Source organism: Micromesistius poutassou (genome assembly GCF_964030765.1).
Source record: "Micromesistius poutassou genome assembly, chromosome: 6".
Taxonomy (NCBI): Eukaryota; Metazoa; Chordata; class Actinopteri; order Gadiformes; family Gadidae; genus Micromesistius; species Micromesistius poutassou.
Genome location: NC_140276.1, coordinates 383,739 through 405,643, shown reverse-complemented (window position 1 = coordinate 405,643; position 21,905 = coordinate 383,739). Strand labels below are relative to the sequence as shown.

Genomic DNA, 21,905 nt, shown 5'->3' with positions numbered 1-21,905 from the left:
TTAAATGGGAAATGGGCCCTGCTTTATTATGCCGCAGCGCCTTGGAAATGAATGTGGATAATAGATATATTCACAGCGGTATTAATATCCTCAGAGTTCAACTTCTCCCTTTTTTTCCTCTCCCCCCCCCCCGCCCCTCACTCTCCATTTTCTTCTCTCACAGGCTCCAAAGTACTTTGCCCTTGGCTATGCCTTATACTAAATAGATTTATGAGAACATTTGTGTCATATTTCCTCTTTTTCCCATATTGTCAAGACGGATTGTCAGTGCTCCGCTGATTGAGTGGAATCATTGCGCGCGCTCAGCCCCCATTGTCGGGCGCACATATTCATCTCTGGGGGAGACTTAACAAGGCAAATTGGCCAATGACACTCCTCTCAAGGCTGGGCCATGCCGTAACAACGAGGTCAGGGGTATGAAAACAGTGGCTGAAAGACTACATTTTCAATAACCATAAGCTCACTATCCGATTGTCCGTTTAATAAAGAGAAGAGCGGGTGAGTGGGGACACGTTCTCTCTGTCTTACACGGTGCACTGGTGTTGGTGAAAGGTGTCTCCGTCGACGTGCATATGAGACTTCGAGTTGGCGAGATGCTGAAGTACAACAAACAACAAACATGAACACGTCGTTGTCTGGGAAGCATCGGTTGCAGGGCAGAATACGACGTGCCTGGCCTCCAGAAGAAGACCCCTACACATCACTCTGTACCGAAGAAGTGCCGGTGGTGACGTACGTGAACACAGACCCCATTAAAAGCTTAACTAACAATGTACATTTTTATGGTTTGTGTGTTCCTTTCTGCACAGGCGCCAAAATTAACTTCAAGTCTTTATCCCTGCACTGGCTGCACCCTGGGGAAATTATCAATCTTTAATTATCATACGCAAGCACTAAGCAGCTGTGAGCGCCAAGCAGAAAACATGGTTGGGGGGAGTTGGAGGTGTGGGGGGGGGGGGGGGGGGGGGGGGTCCCAGAGCGACGCACTCAGCACTAGCAGGAAGGCCGACCTCTGAGCCGGGAGCATGGATGGAGGGGGGGGAGGACGGGGACTACATCGAGGTCTCAGATGAGCAGCACAGCGCCGCGACGCGCACTAAAGCACAGCAGGACCTCAACAACAGGACCTCAACAACAGGACCTCAACAACAGGACCTCAACGACAGGACCTCAACGACAGGACCTCAACAACAGGACCTCAACAACAGGACCTCAACAACAGGACCTCAACAACAGGACCTCAACAACAGGACCTCAACAACAGGACCTCAACAACAGGACCTCAACGACAGGACCTCAACGACAGGACCTCAACAACAGGACCTCAACAACAGGACCTCAACGACAGGACCTCAACGACAGGACGCACGCAGCACACTGGGCAGGAGGGTGAACACATTTGTGCTTTTTATTCTTTGGTGGTTCGTAGTTTCCACACTTTTAAAATGAGCCAATACTTTATTGATCCCACGGGGAGACATTTGGTCACAACAACGGTACAAGACAGGATATCTTTTTAATGAATCAAAGTAAGGGATAGAGAATTATGCCGTAAATTAGCGTTTGCACGTGGGCTAGAAGGTCGACGGGTTGCGATCGAGGATATGAGTGACAGTCGACGTGGCTACCGCCTGAACTGGCGGACTGCAACGCAGCTCGCATGTAACATGTGTAGCACGGGGCAGGACTAGCATGCAGCGCGCGCTGTCACAGCGGATCACACGGCTGGCGCTACACGGCTGCGCCGGTTCACGGCTAGCACACCGCGTAGCGAGTCGTACGGCTGCATGTACTGAGCAACAGCGCGACGCATTAAAGGACAGCGGTGCCACTCGCTTTAACACACATGAGGGAGACTGACAGTCACTTTTATTAAGCTAAAAGCCCAAAAAAAGATTTGATAAAATATCTCTGAAATCAATTCTAACACACTGTTTGAGCCTGTGCATTTGCCACCCAAGGCATATTTCAAAAGCTTGAAGATTAAAGATGCAGTATAAAAGGTGCCGTTTAAAATTGGGTTCTGCAGTCTTAACACACGTTATTAGAGAGAGCTGTCCATCTGTCAGGTGGAGTCCCGTACAATCTTCTCTTGATTCAGTTTGTTTGCTTGTTTCCATGGCTGCAGAGCCATGCTCAGGTTGTTGTTCCATTCGTGGCCACCAGGGGTACTCTGAGCAAAGTGACTCATGACCCACAAAACAAAACAAAGACAAACTGTTCCGACGTGGAACCCAGATTTAAAAGGATAGCATACTGGCTGTAGAATTTTTAGCAAGAAACTTCTGTAATTTCTGATGGCACATCATGGTCATTTTAAGATTTTGTACAGTTTGTTGCAGTTTGTTACATATTGTGCCTTTAAGTAAACAGATGCAAGTATGCAACCGTCATTGTGCTGGAGAATTCCACATCTAGAATCAATAATATATATATTTTTTTACCTTTAAATAAATGTCACTTTGTAAAGCTAGAAAAAACCACTTAACCTGGCTAGGTTGGTAATCACATAACGCTTGACAAGGCCAGGAGAGAGTCCACCGCTGTTGCAAATGCGTCCAATGAGGTGATTGCATGTAATCAGCTTCTATTGTGGTGGCATGAGGTTTGAATAATCAGGGAACATTGAGCGGTTTGCAATGTGAGAATGCGTTCACACACATTGTATAGCTACTGCTGCAATTATTTATATGATTAAAGAAATGTGTTTAAATGAGTAAAAAAGACCTACCTGATGTTTCTCACATATAATCACTGAACAGAACCAGTGTTGCTGTTGTAATCAGACAACTGGTGCAATGTCTGCCTTTTCTGAATAACAAACCTAACTTTTGATCGTTGACTCATATCAAGTTGCTTCTGGAATCTTGTGACACATGTGCACGCAGTGTTAACCTGCAGTTGCCTCAACATGGAATACACACTTTCAACGTTTCAAATGTTTTCAACCTCACTTTCAAAGTAGGTCGCTAACAATGTCTGGCTAAATGAATAAATGCAAATATATTACGGTTGTGTCTTCTGAAAACAGAAAGCAAAGAATCAAAGAAGAGCAGAACCTGTCCTAATGGCCATTCCCTTAGTCCCAGTCCCATCCCACTCGCAGCGTACTTCTGCCCCTGGTTCTTTGGGTAATCCTGTGGATTTTAATTAGCAGTGACCTTGATACAGGTAGGCTTTGATGATAGCCGAGTCCTGGGAGAGACACAGAGACTCCTAACAGAGGCACTCAGAGTGCCGGGCTCGGCTCCAGCTCCGGCTGACCTCTAACTGAAATAGGACAACACGCTGCTCTCTTCAACCAGTCGGTGGCCCACTGAGTGGTGGATACAATTGGTTTCACTGGGACAACTCAGGCTGTCAAAAGAATCCGGAAAGAGCCGTGATGGTGAAACACTCTGTACGGCCGGAGACCCAAACAAACAGCGTGGCAAACAGAATAACAGAATAATGTCAGACGGAACCCAGACTTTCATTACCTTTATAAAACCGCTAATGACTCTCAACATCCGTGGGGATCAAACCGGTAACACGAGAAGGTAACTAATGCAATCGGACAAAAGTGTAAAATGTTAAAGGTGCGCTTATTAAATCCAGCGACCATTAGCGGCAAATGTCGCGGTGAACAGCTCGACCTCCAGTGAGGACGACATAAAGTCGTTAGAATGGATAACCAATCATCTTCATTAAGACCACGGCATCTCCCAAAAAGACAAGCGCCCTTAGCCTGACCCAGGCAGCATCACGCGCAGAGGAGGATCAGACGGTCAGGCAGAGCGTGATGCGGCCAGGTACGGTCACCGCGGTGATCCAGACAATTAGTGAAATGGTGAAAGGCTTCGGTCCAATCAGGGCGTGGGGAAGCGGAGGCTCGCAAAGCGAGGGGAGACTTAACTGATTACACCTATTAATGGCCTGTTAAGTGTGCGGGTTCAAACCTGGGTACACTGCCTTGTGATTACATTTGAATCGCCAGCTTCAGCATCACACACACACACACACACACACCCACACCCACACCCACACACACACACACACACACACACACACACACACCCTTCAGGTTGTTGACTCAACAATCAGAGATTCCATGCCTGTGCCACATGCTGTTTATAGGAACGGAGCACTTCAACAAGGCACACACACAATGCTGGATTTATTTTTAATATGTCCGTCCATCCGTCTATCTGCCTGTCTGCCTGTTTCTAGTCTGGTATCTAATTCTCTGTCTGTCTGCCTGTATATCACTCGACTTATCTGTCTCCACATCAATCTATCCAACTACCTTTATATAATTTCCTATACCGTCTGTTTATTTTATTGGTACTGATTACCTGCAGTAAAAACCAGCCTTACACATAACAAGGTTCAGGCTTCAAGTAGGCTTCACAAAATCACCCTCCCATGCAGTTCCTAGACCAGCAGAACTGGGTGATATTGGTGCTAACCTACCATTAACCTACGGTTGGCCCTGACATGATCAGGTTAGAGCGTGTTTAGCTCGTTGAGCCACTGCAGCGTGGGCAGTAATTCAGAGTAGCATTGGGTTCCAGCAGAAGAGGGGTTTGTTTAAATGCAGAAACCTCATGTTGACCTCAGCTCCTACTGCCTAGATACCAACAGGTCACCTGGTGGCTGGAACCTCATGTTGACATCACCTCCTACTGTCTACATACCAGGTCACCTGGTATCTAGTGCAGTGCAGCTGCAGGTGGTTCAATGTACACCTGAGTGATTGCGTGGTATAGATCTGTCGGTACAGCGTCTAACTACGACCTTGTATAGCCCGCTAGAGTCTGTTCGTCTGACACCAATTCAAGACATCTGACACAAACATCCCAGTATATGTAAATAACTCAGTGAGATGTCATTGTGCTTCTGCAGCAGAAAGGGGGACCCAGCAGCGGCAGGGCTGGGTGGCTGCATGCCATCATTGCCTTTCTCTTTCTAAGCCAGATGGGTTTTGCATCGCTAGACTGCAAAGGCCCCAGCACTGCTTCCACCCCCCCCCCCCCCCCCAGACATACTGTATTTCATAAACACGGGAGTAAAATCCAATTGCACCCAGTGCATGAAACAGTGCAGTGGAGGGAGAATGTGTTGATCATATATATTTATTTATCGCACACACACACACACACAAACGCACACAGGCACATGCACGCACTCGCGCGCACACACACACACACACAGAGCAAACACAGAAGATGTGCTACAGCAATGTTCTATGACGCAAACGTGTTTCAGGTTAATCATGTTTTGCCTTTCGCCTTAAACCACCCTCTGGTTGTTTGCCTCTTTTGGTTTCCTCTTGCAAATGGCAACAATTTACTAGACCTACTCAATTAACTGATAACTGTGAATGTAACGGGGACATCGAAACACATTTAGTCCACTGTGATGCTGGCTGGAACAACCTGAGTCAGATACCAATTACCCTGATTGCTAATTATAAATTATGATTTGTTTGTTGATAGGCAGAGTAAGAAAAATAAGAATTCATTAATATTAAATGATCTGAGACACAGACATACCATACAGACACAAACATACCTAGGGTAAGGGCCTGTACCATGTGACTCCGCCCCTCAGACCCTCCCCAGAATGCAACAGCATCATGCCAGCACAGGGCTCACACACACACACAACCACGACTGACAACACTTAAACAGACGAAACGTACCTCGACTGGCACTCTCCACGTGCTCCAACTCATCTGGGAAATTCATAATCTCCGGATATTTCTCCTGACACAGCTCGGCCAGGAAGTGCAGCAGCGTGATGTTGTGCTCCACGGATTTGGTGTCACGGAGCTGGGGGGGGGGGGGGGGGGGGGAGAAGGGAGGAGGAAAACAGGGCATGTGTGAGGCGATTGCATTCAATGCATTTCATTGTGTTGTACGTATCACCGCAGCACAGCGCACAAATACACAATCAGAGAGTGTGTGATGTAATATAACCACTGTGAGATATGTGTACCAATGTGACTATGCATCTCTACAGAGAGTAGAGAGGGAGGGAGAGAGAGAGAGAGAGAGATTTTTTTTATTTTTCATAGCTAATTGTTAGACAGACACACAGCCAGACAGACACACATACAGAGGATCAATCACATGGTGTGATTCCATGACATGGCTGCAGGGTTGCTGGCTGGGGGTGAGGGGTGAGGGGTGAGGATGGGGGGGGAGGCAGAGCGTGATGACTTCTGTGTCCCCCAGCGAGGCTTAGCCAGGCACAGTAAATCCCCCCGCCAAAGCCCTAACAACAGATGTGATATTAACCCCCACTGTTCCAACCGGGGGTACGGCGAAAGCGTCCCGACTGCTGCCAGACTTCCTGCGCCGAGACTCAGCGGCGTGACGCCGCTACACGGACGTGTGCCGCACCGCCACTCAAAGCTCCCGGCTGAAGACACTCGGATGTGTTTATAAAGCACGCCGTTTGAATCCCGAGTGGGGGGGTACCCCGGGTAGAGTTATACCTGCAAACTCATAAGGGTTGGAAAAGGTGACAAATCCCCATCAATCAGGATTGTTGACCGGGGGGGAGGGGGGGGGATGTTCATTCAGACTTATATAAACATAAGTCTGAAAGAAAATGAACATCACAATGAAAACTTAACAATTATCAATTATAAAGTGCTCAAAAACATGTGCTACAAAAAAAGTGTTCTAAAAACATTTGCAGTGTTAAATGTAAACATAAGAGATGAGATCATGAGATCACTATTGCATTACTTGGTAGGTGGATTAAAGCTTATCTTCAACCTGGAGTCCCTAGAACATGGAACATATGGATGTCGTTGTTGTTGGGACATGGAGACATGTCCAGTACTGCCATGAACCATCATCCATGCTGTAAAGATCGCTAGTTAGCATGTTCGCTAACTAGCGATTAGCGCCTATTAGCGATTTTGTTGTTATGCTTGCTGTCCATGTTATAACGAAAAGGCCTACATTGAACAGAATAATGATAATGCCATCAAAGGGGGAAATGGGACATGGAGATATGTCCAGTACTGTCACGAACCTTTCGTTTCTCACATCGCAGTTTCTGTTATGAAACACGTGAGACGGCGCAGCCAGACGTGATACTGTTCCATGATTGGCCCATCGGCGTGTCGCTCCATGCGTTGCTCTCCGCAGGTATCAGAGGACGCGTGCCTTTGTTCACGCAACCAACCTCGCTTCGCAACCTCTGGTTCAAAGCGGAGCTAGACTCTTTGCTCCGTTAACTTCCAACGAGGAAAAAAATGATCGAAACCTTCTATCCCCCCCCCCCCCCCCCTTAAAAAAAAAAACTCGTCGGATCTACACGATTCACGTAAATGACATATTTTAACGCCGAAAGGTGACTAGTTTGCAGGTATGTAGAGTACGTACCATAAAGGCTCCTGATCGCAGCGACCCGGGTTTGAGTCCTAGCCGAGGTCCTTCGCTGCATGTCTCCCATTTATCTCCCATACATTCCTGTCTATGTCACTCTTGAATAAAAAGGATAAGGCCTTCAACAATACATCTTTGAATCACGAGTGGGCGTCGAGAACACAAGGACAAACGACTCCAACTTAACCGTGTTTTCCATTCAAATTTCCTCATATCTTTCATTTGGTTTCCATGCTTGAGGAGTGTGCCAATCATGGTACGGAGGTCAGATGCGATATTTCACATGGTTTGTATGAACCACAAATCTTCATCATCGAACACTGTTCCCCAGCAGAGACGTGGAGTACATAACATCAGTTACTAGTCATCAGTCCAGCGCTTGGATGAGTGACATCCAGAGAAATGACAATTATGGTACTCAATACGACCCACAGGTAGATTACAATGCATGAGACCGAGTTCTCCTTAAAACACTCGCCTGCAGGGCTCACTGTGTCTGAGCTAATGTCTCAATTTATTTGGCCCTATTTGTTCTCTTAAATAAAACACACGGCCAAAGAATTGGCTAATAAAGAATGTCTGTTTTATTTCCTGTTCTACACGATGATCGATGGTTAAAAGTCTCACCTATGCGTCAAGGACAGGATGTTTCAGATCATGCATGGGTGTGATATGTGATAGTATATGTGTGTGAGTGTGACTGTGACTGTGACTTTAAGTGTGTGTGTGTGTGTGTGTGTGGAAGTGGGGAAGTAAGTATGTGTTAGTGCATGTGTGTGTACCTGCATGGGTTTGGGTTTCATACAAAGGCAGCGGCGTTCAGCCTAACAGCACCATTATTTTATCTAATTAATGTGCTGGTTATTAAGTGATGATGCAATACTGGATAGCGGAGTCCGGGGTTTAAGTACAGGGACAATTCTGCTGCACTCAGGACAATTTCCCAATGTCAACGCTCTGTGCTTTGTTTAAACACAACGGGACCCTTGAACCCCATACAGTACAGCGGCTATAAATCAATGACATGCTTAATTGGATCGCTCACACACACACACACACACACACACACACACACACACACACACACACTCGTGGTCATGTGTGCACACACACAAATGTGCGTCCGCGCTCACACACACCAAAAACACACACACACAAGCAGAATATCAGGTTGTGCGTTTGGGTTACGTGGAATAGATACAAGACATGATAGTGTTCCCATGTAGAGACGCGAGAGAACACGCAGCTATTGGACACTTGACCCCAGTGGCTGACCGCGATCTCCAGCGTATTATGGCCTGCATCTTTGAAACTTTGAACGTTGCATACACAAGTGAAACACATCAAAACAAAACAACACGTGCATCCAGAACTTTTCCACAGACGAGACACGTAATCCAGTTTGATTCACATTATCTCGAGTCAAATCCAATCTGTCCCCGCTGCTTAATTAGTTTTGACGGCGCTGTGTGTTGAACATGATACCGTCAGGCTCTCAGAAGGAATTAATGAACGCACCTCACCAGCTATTTATAGGAAAGGTCATTAAAATGCATCGATGTCCATGGACACCGATAGGCGCTGTGCGTCACCTGCGACGCCCGGACGCCGTGGCAACGGGGCGTAAACACACCGTGTGAGTGTCTCACCGCGCAGTGTGTCAGGGACGGCTACGCAGGCTAATGCATGCCAGGGATGATGACACACACAGACAGAGACGGAGGAACAAGAGCTTGTTGTTGATTATGATGTATTTATGTGGAGGAGCGCGGAACAGTACGCGACATCTGAGTATGGCGCGGTGAAGCGTGCACGAGCGCATTAACGTGGCCGTCCACATGGGCGTGTGATGACAGCTACGCTTCTATCTAGTCTACGCATCTGGTGCTCGCTGATTTCGTTTCATTTATGAAGTATGAAGAAGCCTTTTTTATGTTTCTCGTATAATGTTATATCATTGTTTATGATTTGGAATAAATGTTTCGTTAACCCGCCCAGGCTGTGCGTCGTTTATGATGTAAGACACTGTAGTAGAAAAATCATCAATCGGCACAGATATATATATATATATATATATATATATATATATATATATATATGTATATGTTGATCCGTGCTGCTGGTGCCGTTCCATACGCACACAATGGCCGCGCTGGCGTACGATGGGTATCGCTTAGCTTAGCGTGAGACAACACTGATCTGATGTGGATGATCAGAAGCTCCTCCATCAGACGGCGTGCGGCGGTAGGGGCGGAGGAGGAGGGCGGCGCTCTGACAAGAACACCCAAACAAACGGGAGCATGAAACGAACAAAGGCAAACGCAAAAAAAAAAAAAGACCAAAAAGAAACACAACAGGAAGAACACGACAACAACAGAAAGTGGCGGAGCCATTATCTGTGCACACCCTGACTGGATCAATGACACCCTGATGTAAAATTAACAACAACAACCAAAAAAAAACATGTGTGTAGAAAACACAACAAAAAACACAGTGCATACTGACAAAGTACTGAGTACCTGCCAAGTAAGTGTGCCAAAGTCTCTAATTCTTGCTCCATATTCATCCCCCCTCCCCCCCCCCCCCCACCCCCACCCCTGGTGCTATGATTGCCCCAGCGCTGGAGCGGCGTGCTGGGAGAGCTAATTAGCAACAACCCACCTCCACACGCTACCTCCGTCGCTGACAGCCCCGCCGCCTTGTGTCAGGAGCGGCCCTCCCCTCCACCCATACAATCACCGCATCCAGACGAAAGTGGATGCAAACAGTTCCCCGATAGACGCAAACACACTCCGACACGCACACACACACACACACACACACACACACACACACACACACACGGAGAAACACATGCGCGCACACACCTGCATGAGCTGACTGGCTGGCTGGCACGCACAAAAAAAAACTGAACAACAACAAACACTTTTTATTATACAAGGATCAATCCTCTTCCTGCGCCGCGTAATCACAATTTAATTTCATGCATTTCGCATTTTAATTTGTTTATTATTGTACCCCAAGGTGTCATTACTGCGCCTGGACAAAACATGAAAATACAAATAATTGACACATCTGCTGGGTGCGCTATTTTAATCTCCTCCAACAGGTAAAACAGGGTAAAGACTTGGAGTGAGAGCAGTTTGTATTCTGCTCCTCGATTTAATGCTACAAAAGTTAATGTGAGGTGTGCTGTACCGGTACTATATTTAAACCAGACTTCACCTTTTACGTTTGTGAATTGGATTGTAGAAATAACGTTGCTACTAATGACTGTGTTTTTGGAGGTTTTAACACATAATTAATTGCCTTGCCTGTTATATCATGTTATGTTTTACAAGTATTTACTTCATTGCAAATGACTTAATTTCAAACAAACCCAAAATACTGTTAGTGCTTGAAGCTGCATTATCCCCACTCCTGTTTCCCGACTCTGCACCTTATTGTGCTATCTAATAGCTGCACTGTTTATCAAGCTAATGTTTCAGAGTTATTTTATTTTTTATTTTGAATTCGATGATTTATTAATCCCTCTGAAGCACTCTGCAAAGAGGCACTTTGAGAGCTGAACACGAAGAAAGTTGCGGCACAAATAAAGTGAACCACTGCAACTAGTGATTCAAAAAAAGTATATTTTCCCTGCACTGTATGTGTGAACCGCATATTACTATATTACTACTAGTGGCGTTAAGACGAAGGTCCACAGAACAGGTAATTCTTCATAGCCAGAGTTAATGATTTCCGTTGCCCCCCAGTCCAAAAATCTTTAACCTTGACCGAGACAGAAACAAGATTGTGGAGAAGGATCTCTGCGCTGTCGGCGTTTATTGAGTGCCCTGAGCTGCTTCTCCAAAATATAAGCCAGAGCCTGCTGTTTCAGGTGATTAGAAAGACATTAAAACTCTTGGGCAAAATTGCGGGCTGATTAATGCAGCTAGGTGAATATCATTGACCTGGAGGGCAGAGCGACTACGGGTGCAGAAGTGTTCTTCATCCTGTCTGAAAGGACCTGACAATTTCTATTTTGCAGGGGGGGGGGGGGGGAAGTAGATAAGGAAATAAAAGCATGTCCACGGATATCACGGTTACCACTAACATTAACATTTAAAACATGCAGAATGGACATCGCCACTAGGGATGGATAGAAAGCACCTGAACCAGACTACAAAGCTCGCTCCTGACAGAAACCAGTTAATGGTGGAGCTAAACATATCAAGGTTATCATACGGTGTGACAGATACACACACACACACACACACACACACACAGACCGTTCTTCAATCCACCCCATCACATTCTGCCATCGGGGTCTTCAAAACCCCCCGACGTGCACCTATCCCTTCCAAAACAGTAAGCATTCCGATGGAGTGGGGATGGAACCTGAATGCTAAGCAGATGTACTGTAGCGTTGAGGAGGAAAGTAATTACACACGGTAGCGAGTAATATAAAACCGGAGTGCAGATATGAATGAACAACCCCGTGCAACAAACGGAGGGGGCCGTCCTTGTTTTTCATTAGGCAGACGCACGCTTCACCCAGAGCGGCTGTGGCGGCGGCGGCGGGCCGGTGTCTCTCTCAGCGGAGGGGGGGGGGGGGGGGGGGGGGGTGGATCGCGGCAGACGACAGGGTAGGAAGGTCACACGCCCTGTAGGGCCCCCCCGGGGTGAGGCACTGAGAGCCACTGGAACTCTGCACCGGAGGAAAGTCTGGAGGAACTGGAGCCGACGGCGGCGGTGGCGGCGGCGGCCGAGACGACAGACGGCGTGATGATCTCAAAGACGTCAGCTCCGACCCACGCCGCGGAGCCCCCCGTGAAGGTTGGTTTTGGCAGGGTAACAAATTGAACGCGCCACGCTCCGAGGAACGCCGGCGGTGGCGCCGGACACGTTGCAGAGTCGAGAGCCGAAGTGGCGGGGTGGGTGGCTGATAGATAACTTGTAATTATATCATTTGTAATTACACTTGTTTGTTTGCCGCATCAACTCGTTGGACTCTTCAAAGATTAATGATTGTGCAAAAAGATAAACAACAGTGTTTGCTGCAAAATCTTGTGGGGGGGTGGGGGAACTAATAGAAACAAACTCTGGAACGCATCGCTGATTCATTTGTAAGCAAGCTGCCATGTTCAACACATACTTTCCCCCCAAAAAAGTTTTCTTTTGCGTTTATTTTCTAGGTTATTTGGGTTCCTGTGTGTGCGTGTGTGCGTGCGCCTGTGAGCTTGTGTGTGTGTAGATGCGAGTGTGTCTGTGGGTGAGTATGTGTGTGTGTGTGTGTGTGTGTGTGTGTAGGTGCAGGTGTATGTGTGCGTGTGCAAGTGTGAGTGTGTGATTGGATGTGTTTGAAGTTGTCAGCATTTTTCCTGTGCATTCCTGTGAGCCTATCTTCACTGAAGGGTGTCAAACTCCTCTGAAGTGCACACTGTTTCTTCCTTCAGAAATGAATGACAAGAATCCGGGCAGCCAAGACAGTTAGACCAACAACACCTTTCCTTTCTTCTGTTCCTCAGTAAAAACCAACGTGAGCCAAAGACTAAAATACCCTGGAGTGACTGTACAGGTAGAGAACTGCATTCCACAGGGAAGGCGAAAGCTATTTGTTCGCTGAGTACAGAGTTCCAAATCTAAAGATATTTAACATATTGTACTATATACAGACCAAAGTCAATCATGAGCAGCATGTTAATTCCAGTGGCAGGCTAAAGACGTGTGCTATTCTGCACCATGCCTTCGCTGACCCTCACACAACCTTTTCTGTAGATCACAAACGCTGCAGGAGCCGACCTGATGATCCAGCATCGTGGAGTGATAGTTTAAGGCAGCATTGACATATCGAGGGCACTGCATCTCTCAAGGAAACATCCAGATGTTTTGAAAAGCGTGGACTTCATGTTGATAGCAGAAGCAAAGAGAAACAGTTTTAACGTCAGCGGTACGGCGGAAAATCACATTTGACGTGACGGAAATGATTTTCCTCCCTCCGGTGAACAAGGTCATGTTTGGTTTGAAGTAATAAGAGCCCCGGTTAGCCTTTAAGGGCAAATTTTATTTTTCAGAAAGGTGATGTCACCATTTAGCTTGGGCACAAATCATTACCATGTGTCAAACATGTACATTTAACAGCAAAACAAAAGTCCTGAAAGGTAAACTCTTTAATTTGTAACTTCTATTTAGTTACAAATATCAGTGTGAAAATAATAAAACAGAGTAATCAGTAGTCATCCCAGAATTATACGACTATCTTCTAAAGCTTCTCCATCTAACTGAGGAAGAAAAAAAGCGGTCCTTCCAACGATGAATGGAGAGAAGAAACCAAAGCCCTCACTCGATACCCGACACATCCTTCTGCCCATCGGCCACCTGGGAGAGAAGTACCTGTCCTTGGCCGCGACAGGAGGGAGCAGCGGGGGTCCAGAGGTCGTGTGGAGGTGGGATTGCCCTTCCCCTCGCTCCCCCCCCCCCCCCCCCCTCTCCCCCCCATCAGCGGCCTCCCTCTCCCTGATGAGCCTATTAGGTTGGCGGGCCCCCCCACTCAGGGGGCCATTTACTTGATTGACCAGAGTGAGAAAGCAGACATTTTTTTCCGTGTCCGTCAATAATAGTCCAATCAGCCCCCTCCGAGGGCTGGGCGGCTTGGGCTGACACGTGACGCTGATTCACTGGACGAGCGACGCCGCACTAGGCTCCAGCACCGCTCTCCAGCACCGCTCTCCCCTGAGTGTGTGTTTTGAGTTCATGTGGCATCGGTCCAGAAGCCAAAAAAAACAAATCAAACCCAGACACGGTTACTCTCCGGTTTGAATTAGTTGTTGCTGGAGTCTTTAACATCCTTTGGTCCCTGCCAGAGTAACTGCTGTTTTGCTGCATTGGGTTGAGCAACCTCCCCTTAAGAGCGTGTTTGACACGGACACAGCAGGTGTTGGAGAACTCAGGAGAGGCATTTCTTTCCAACTGAGCGGCCTATTTGTTAAACGTGTACGAGCAGAACTAAAACAGCCTTGTAGGACTGGCCTGTAATCGAGTTATCAATTTCAGACTGTAAACCTTCGCGAGGCCTCGCTGTGGCGTTTCTTCAAGGTTTAACTCAAAGGGAATGCTCTCCATAAAACGACATCCTCCCGGTGTGTTGTCCATTAAACATAACAAGTAGTTACTCTGGCACTGAGGATGAGAGGGGCCGGAGTCAGAGCAGGGGGATACACTATGGGGGGAATGGTTAAGGCGAGCTGGCCTACATCAACACTGTTTTAAAATCATGCCAAGACAATTCCCATGCTGCAGAAACACAATGTAGGACATCTGAGACCGAATCTCAAAGTTCCATCACTACATTTACAAGCTCTTCCTGAAGTATACTATTCATACTTCATACTACTTCCTTCAGATTATCATTTCAGTTGAGATGCATGCCATTAAAGAGTAGGTTGAGCTGGCTCAAAATTGTCTAAAGGTAGACTGCAAGTAACCTACTGAAGGCGGCATAGTATCATAGCTGTGTGTGTGTGTGTGTGTGTGTGTGTGTGTGTGTGTGTGTGTGTGTGTGTGTGTGTGTGTGTGTGTGTGCGTTCACGCGCACATGTCCTACCTTGCAGAGGAAGCTGATGTTGAAGCCGAAGGTCTGGGCGTTGCGGGAGCCGGCGTTCATGTAGTTCCCCACCAGCAGCACCAGCTCCAGCAGCTTGCTGAAGCTCTCGCTCTTCTTCACCTCCTCGCAGGCGAAGGTCACGCTCATGATGTCCGGCCGGATGTTGTTCACCTGCTCCTCGAAGGTCAACTTGAACAGGATGCCGTTGAGACGAGGCCGCAGCAGCTTCACCGAACTCATCTGACGACGAGCAAACACATTAGACTGATGCATCGCAGTAATGACCATGACGCAGTAATCACATCGCCAAACATCATGTCTGGGGATGGGGAAAGAGATGATGGGGGGGGGGGGAAGTCAAGTGAGCAGAGGAAGAGCGTCGGATGCATCGGGGTTCCTGCTGAGAGGTAGAAGGTACGTACAGAATCAGTGACCAGAGGCAATTCTGCAAACTTCTCTGCATAATCCCACGATGGGATACCTCTACCATCTAGAAGCCTGCCAAACAATTCAAGAGTCCTAGAGCCAGGTAAACAACAACACACATACCCACACATACCCACCCACCCACCCACACACACACACAGCCAGCATCCCTCCCACCAAGCTGAAGTGATGTCTTTACAACATAGGAAGAGGAAGAAGTCACAATAAGAGGAAGACTCGGTGACAGGGCTGGCAGAGGGGATCTTACACATGGTTTATTTCCCAGGGGTCTAAACAGCTCTGCATGCAGGAGCGACTTCATCAGTCGGGTCGGGTCGGGGTATGTAATCGCATAGCAGTGAGATCACAACAAGGAAAAGCTGTCACACCTTGTATCATTAAATTGTTTAAAAGAAAAGGGGGATAACAAAATACAAAACGGAAAGCCTCTGACAGCTAATGCTAACACGGAGCTGGGTAGCATAGCTGCGGCGGCGTACCGGAGACTAATTGAACAATTATTTCCTGATCCGGTGTAATGTGGCACTATGGTTTTACTCATATTGACGAGCTTCAAAGGTGAATTGTTGTTGTTTTTCTGTGCCTTTCCTCCTTTGTTATAGTCGTGCCACTGCTATGAAGCAACAGTGTTCTCATTTAAAGTTACAAACACGCAGACACACGGAGTGTACAGTGCAGACGTCTCAGGTAGCTGAGATGCAACCCAGAGTTATTATGAAATGTTCTATTAAATATAGCATGCGGCTGTAACCATATATCGTATTATTTAATTGCCATGGAAAACACGTTGAGTGTGTTCGGTCCTTGTTTGCGTGCTGGGAGCCAGAGCGTTTGAGTTTACAGAGTTTACGTCACAACGGTCCAAATGAAAACTGGAAATAGAGTGCAGACATTTGAATGCAGGCGACTAACTTATGGCACGTCTGACTTGAGACACTTCTGTCCATGAAGGCCACATGCTGAGAGCTAAAGGCTACATGCTAAGAGCTAACAGCTACATGCTAATAACCAAAGGCTACATGCTAAGAGCTAACAGCTACATGCTAATAACCAAAGGCTACATGCTAAGGACGTGTACATGTGCGTACTAAACATGATTCAAACAGATGGGAAACACATCTGAAACATATGCATCTACAGAGAGAGTGTCAAAACAGAACACAAAAGCAGTTGCTGTTCTGCTGGTCTCCATGTTTGTTACACTACTTTATTTCTCGACGCTGGAGCCTCCTGAGACCCCAAACATAACAGACACACTGCAGTGGTTTTATGCTGCAGTGTGTTTTGGGCACAGAGCCTCTTAGGGAAATGGATTTAAAAAGTAGATAGAGGAAAGGGGTTGGGGGGTGATGCGGTGGCTAAAGAATCGTTCAAGTGTGCATTGAGTGTTCAAGGATGTGTGTGTGTGCGAGTGTGTGAGTGTGCGCGCACGTGTGTGTGTGTGTGTGTGTGTGTGTGTGTGTGTGTGTGTGTGTGTGTGTGTGTGTGTGTGTGTGTGAGGACAGTATACCTACCACAATGCCAAACTGCTCCGACTCCACCAGTTCTTCGTATTCTCCCTTTAGTTCAGCCAACGCACTCAGCTGTTTCTGTTCCGGCAGATTCTTTATCAGATTCTGCAAACACACACGCACACACACACACACACACACACACACATACACGCACACGCACACACACACACACACACACACACAGATGTACACTGTTAGTATATTAAAGTTAAACACCTCAAAAAAAGGTGAGATAGAGGTGAGATATCGCACACTGAAGCCTTATTCAGTGTATCACCATTTTTGAACACTTTCACTATCCGATGCATCTTAGGTATAGACAGCTTCCTCTCATTCTCCAACAGCCTGGTGACTCAAACACGCCGCCGTACCGAGTGATAGGTAATGAAGCGTCTCCATTACGTCCTCCTCACACCACACAACTCTTTTGTCAAGTCTTTGATCAGTACATGCATGCTTGCGTAACATCCTCCTCCACACTGTATACATACGTACAATATGGAAATGTTCCATTTTGTGGACACGTTCATCTGAGGCGTCTTCCACCGTGAGCCCACACGCACTCAGCATTCATTGAGGACTCTCTCCATGGTCTCTCTGCCGTGCAGGGACGGGGTTTTGGGCCCGGTAGGGTAATGAGTCGGGTCCATAAGACGAGCTATGAGCTATGATGGTGTATTACGGCCCTGCTCGCTCTGTTTACCTCCCGAAAGGTACACCTCTAATGATCATTGTTCAAACACACACACACACACACACACACACACATACGTCTAATGATTATTGTTCAACCACACACATCAACCACACAGCCCCCCCCCCCCCCGCCACACACACACACACACACACACACACACACACACCATGTCAGCCTCTAGCGTGTGTGTTACACCACAACAATCACAAGCAGTCTTTAAAGTGATCACTGCAAACTGAAACCGATGCAGGTCTGCATTAGCTGTCTTCGCCTGTCTGGTGAATTTGCACTTTGGATGAAGGTGAGGCTCCTCTGAGAGGCTCTGGAATAAGACCTGAGGACGCCGAGGGGATATGGTGAAGGAGCTGGTGTCCATGAATAATGCAAGTGATTGTGTGTGTGTGTGTGTGTGTGTGTTTGTGTGTGTTTGCGTGTGTTCGTCTGTTGTGTGTGTGTGTGTGTGTGTGTGTGTGTGTGTGTGTGTGTGTTTGCGTGTGTGTGTGTGTGTGTGTGTTTGTCTGTTGTGTGTGTGTGTGTGTGTGTGTGTGTGTGTGTGTGTGTGTGTGTGTGTGTGTGTGTGTTCGTGTGTGCGTGTGCATGCCTGTGTGTGTGTGTATGTGTGTTCATGCGTGTGTGCGTCTCGCATTGTTTTTGTTGGGGGGGGGGGTGGTTTTAACTAAATGTTGATTATTCATGTAAAGGTCAGATGAGTTAATGAAAGTGAGGAAAACAACTTCCTTCCCGGTGCCCGGGCTCTGAGCGAGTGAGGAGAGGAGATGCCCTTTCTCGGCTCCTCGTATGGCATCTCCCCCCTCTCATTACGGCCCAGAATGCATTCTGCAGGACCAGGCTGGAACACGGCCACATGGCCACAATGTCCAACAGGGAGCAGAGGGAATAAAAAAGAGGGCTTGGGAGTGGGGGGGGGGGGGGGGGGGAGCGTGGGCAGGGGGGGCAGGGGGGGAGGCACACACGCATATAAATCAGCCGGCGCTACTGGGGCCCTGGATTTGGCCCCAGCAGCTAGTCCGGTCCCCTAATGATGACATCGCTCTCCGGCCCCAGAGGGAATTAGGGAGAAAAAGAGACGTAATGCAGGCTTGGCTGCTTTGTGTTTTGGGAGGCGGCCATTAGACCAAGTGTTGCTTGTTCTTCATCTTGGAATGCGTGTAGTTCATTAATGTTTCTACTGCATCCCAATTACACCATGTAATATCACCATGGTAATGACAACACATAACAATGAAGCCTTCAACGTTGGGTTAGTCGATGATGTACCAAACACGAGCAGAAGGCGTCGTGATAAATTAGTACAGAGCGAGCACGTCTGTGTAGTAGTAGGCGATTGTTTTTGTCATCTAAAATATTCCCATTCATTAAGAACACAGAACCGGCTCGTTTCAACTGAGACAAAAAGAGTTGCGTGTGAAAAGCTGTTGCTTTGGCGCGACACAGATGAAAGTGTTTCTGAGGACCTGAGAGGGGCCGTGTCTGGCGCGACGCGGGGCCGCGCCGGGAGGAAGGGTTGGTGCAGTGGGAGGAGAAAAAAAAAAAAAAACACTCTGCGGGTCCTTTTTGTTTACTGTTCCTATGACAACAAGCCGTGCTCACTCCTAAGTTAGCTCTTGGCTCGACGTCGTAGCGGTAGCTTCGTGGTAAACACCCGTGACGTGTTGAGCAGCGTAGGCACACCTTATGCTTTTGATTCGAGATGGCAACACACTTTTACATAATTCAGTTTTTGTACAACAGCCGGCAGAATGTGCGACCGGGGTAAAAACAAGATGTCAGTGCTTTACTGAAGAGTTCAGAGACACGTTCTTTAAGCTCTCTCCTCACGGAAGACCATTGAATAAAGGTGACAGTTTGTTGAGCCTTGAGGCTCGCCTCGATGCAAAGCGCGATGAAATACGGTAAAGCATAGATCTGTTCATTCAACACTCATTCCTCGACGGAGCGCAGGGGCTTGGATCAGACCGAAAGCCTCTTCATTCCAGACACTTGTAACCAAGAGGGAAGCAGCAGAGAGAGGAAGTGGAACCACACTTTTTTTGCCTAATCATCATAGTAATTATTTTGGCAAATCCCATCCCTATGTTTGGCTGGGCTTTCAGAACTGAGAGGCACAATTAGCATTCGTTCAAGGGTTACCTTTCACTTGAATCCTGCACAACAGCATATAATGAGAGGCTTTGGAATTAGCCCTGGTAGCTGGAGCTTCTATTGCAGAACAACTAGATCCAATTAAATGCTAACTGAATAGAATATAGGCAAACATTATCCAAACAAACTATGTGTTAACAACCAACAATCCATGTGGGATCTATATAGTATCTTTATATGTATATAACCCTATATATATATATATATATATATATATATATATATATATATACACACACAATGTTTAATTAATACACAGGATTAGATGTTATAATCCCTTGTGCCAAAATCCAAGGAAAACACATTCAGAAGCCCCTGCCCAAACTAACCTTGCAAGCACGCTGGCTTGCAAGCAGCATGTCATTGGGGTTATCAAGTGGGCACCCTCTTTCACCAATGTTTTGTCCACGACACACAGGTGTCCACGACAGCTCCTGAGGGCTTAAAAATGAAACCAGCGTCCTGGAGTCTCCCCCCTCTATGCTACCACCACATTTAATGCATCCAAATACTCTCTTTACTGCATCATACCCCTAGCCCTAACCCTGACCCTGGCCCTGGCGCTGCACTGCGGCTGCCTACTGCTCGGATGAGTCAAAAAGCAGAGAGAGAATTTCCCCCAAAAAGGGACAACAAAGCGTAACTTAACTTGACTTAGCTCTCACCCCAGGAAGTATGTTTTCTCCTTACCCACAGCCATTCACTTGCTTGTTTGCTTGTTGCTCTGTGTCTGCCTCTTAGTGGTATGTATGTATGATCATATATATATGGATATGTGCGTGTGTTATCGGTTATTGGTATCGGTCTTTAGGAGCTGAAAGTTATCGGTTATTGGTATCGGTTTAAAAAAAAGTTATTGTGCATCCCTGCAGTTATTGATGCACAATAACTTTTTTAGTTTTTTTTTACCTAAGATCATGACATTGTCGCACAGACATCAGTAGAATCAACGGGGGGTTTAGGGGGGCTGGCTTGCAAGGGGCGGGATATGACGTAGGGTCGAGGTTCGCAGGACGGCCCCTGTCACTCAGGTGTGTATTGGTCTGACCGCAGACAGCAACGGAGGCTCGGAACTCATCGTGATCATGTTAAATGTTGCTGCAGCGATGCATCATATATTCCGTTGCATCCACAACATCCGCATCGATCGATGAACGATTGGAGCATGAGTTACCGACAAATAGAAGAAACAACGAAGAAGAAAGGCGTTGCGAACGACTGCGTTACCGGAGGAACACTGGGACAAATGTAGTTGTTATCTGTGTTTAACTGAGAAAACAGGGAGCGGAAGGCCGGGACCCTATAATGTTCAGCTAACTGTTGTCAATAATGAGTAGTGAGAGTACAGTAGTGTATGTGTGTGCGCTGGAACGGCCCGATAATTATCGTGCACCCCTAATATTATATATATTATAATATTAGGGGTATATATATATATATATATATAAATAACGTTTGTAGGTTTTTATGTGCTGTTTTTTTGCCAATCATAGCAAGTCAGAAGCAGTATTGCCGACGGGAGCTGTGCAGCTGTGCTCTTGTTTAAAGACCTGCCTTCCTCCTGGCTAACGCTCTGAGCCCACACTGGCTCTCACCTCTGTCCTGAACTCCAGCGGCAGACATGCCGACAGAGGCCTGTGGCTCTATGGATGCTCTGTAGCTGGTGGGTTCACTGCGGCTCGCTGCGTATCACATGGTTTCTGTCTTTTAGTCAAACACCCGCACTCTGGAAGAACTGAGAACCGTCTTCAATGTTCTCAATTATTAAAAGGCTTTCATTTCACACTGTGGCACAGGACTGTCGAGGGGATTTGGATTTCTCACGCACATCCCGTTCTCAGTAATAATTGCAGAATGTACTTTTTTTTTTGTAGTCGTGGAGTCAACAGATATCCTCTGCCAGCCCAAACTTCCATATAATTTACTTTTGTACCGAGCATGGCCCTTACTTTCTGTACAAGGTTATGTACAAGGTTCTCATGTTTATTTTAGGAAGTATTTTATATATCTATTTAACTTACTGTTTCATATATATATATATATATATATATATATATATATATATATATATATATATATATATATATATATTCTATTAAAAAATGCCAACAAAA

At 46.8% G+C, this 21,905-nt stretch overlaps 1 protein-coding gene across 1 annotated transcript in view; it reads right to left on the bottom strand.

Moving 5' to 3' along the window:
* Nucleotides 1-21,905, bottom strand: part of diaph2 (diaphanous-related formin 2) — a 287,889-nt gene that overhangs the window by 61,557 nt on the left and 204,427 nt on the right. Inside the window, exons 14-16 of the mRNA XM_084469060.1 lie at nt 16,932-17,033; nt 14,971-15,210; nt 5,684-5,813 (exon numbers count right to left, since the gene is read on the bottom strand). Of these exons, the coding sequence (XP_084325186.1) occupies nt 5,684-5,813; nt 14,971-15,210; nt 16,932-17,033 (472 nt within the window). The remainder of the gene's footprint in view (nt 1-5,683; nt 5,814-14,970; nt 15,211-16,931; nt 17,034-21,905) is intronic.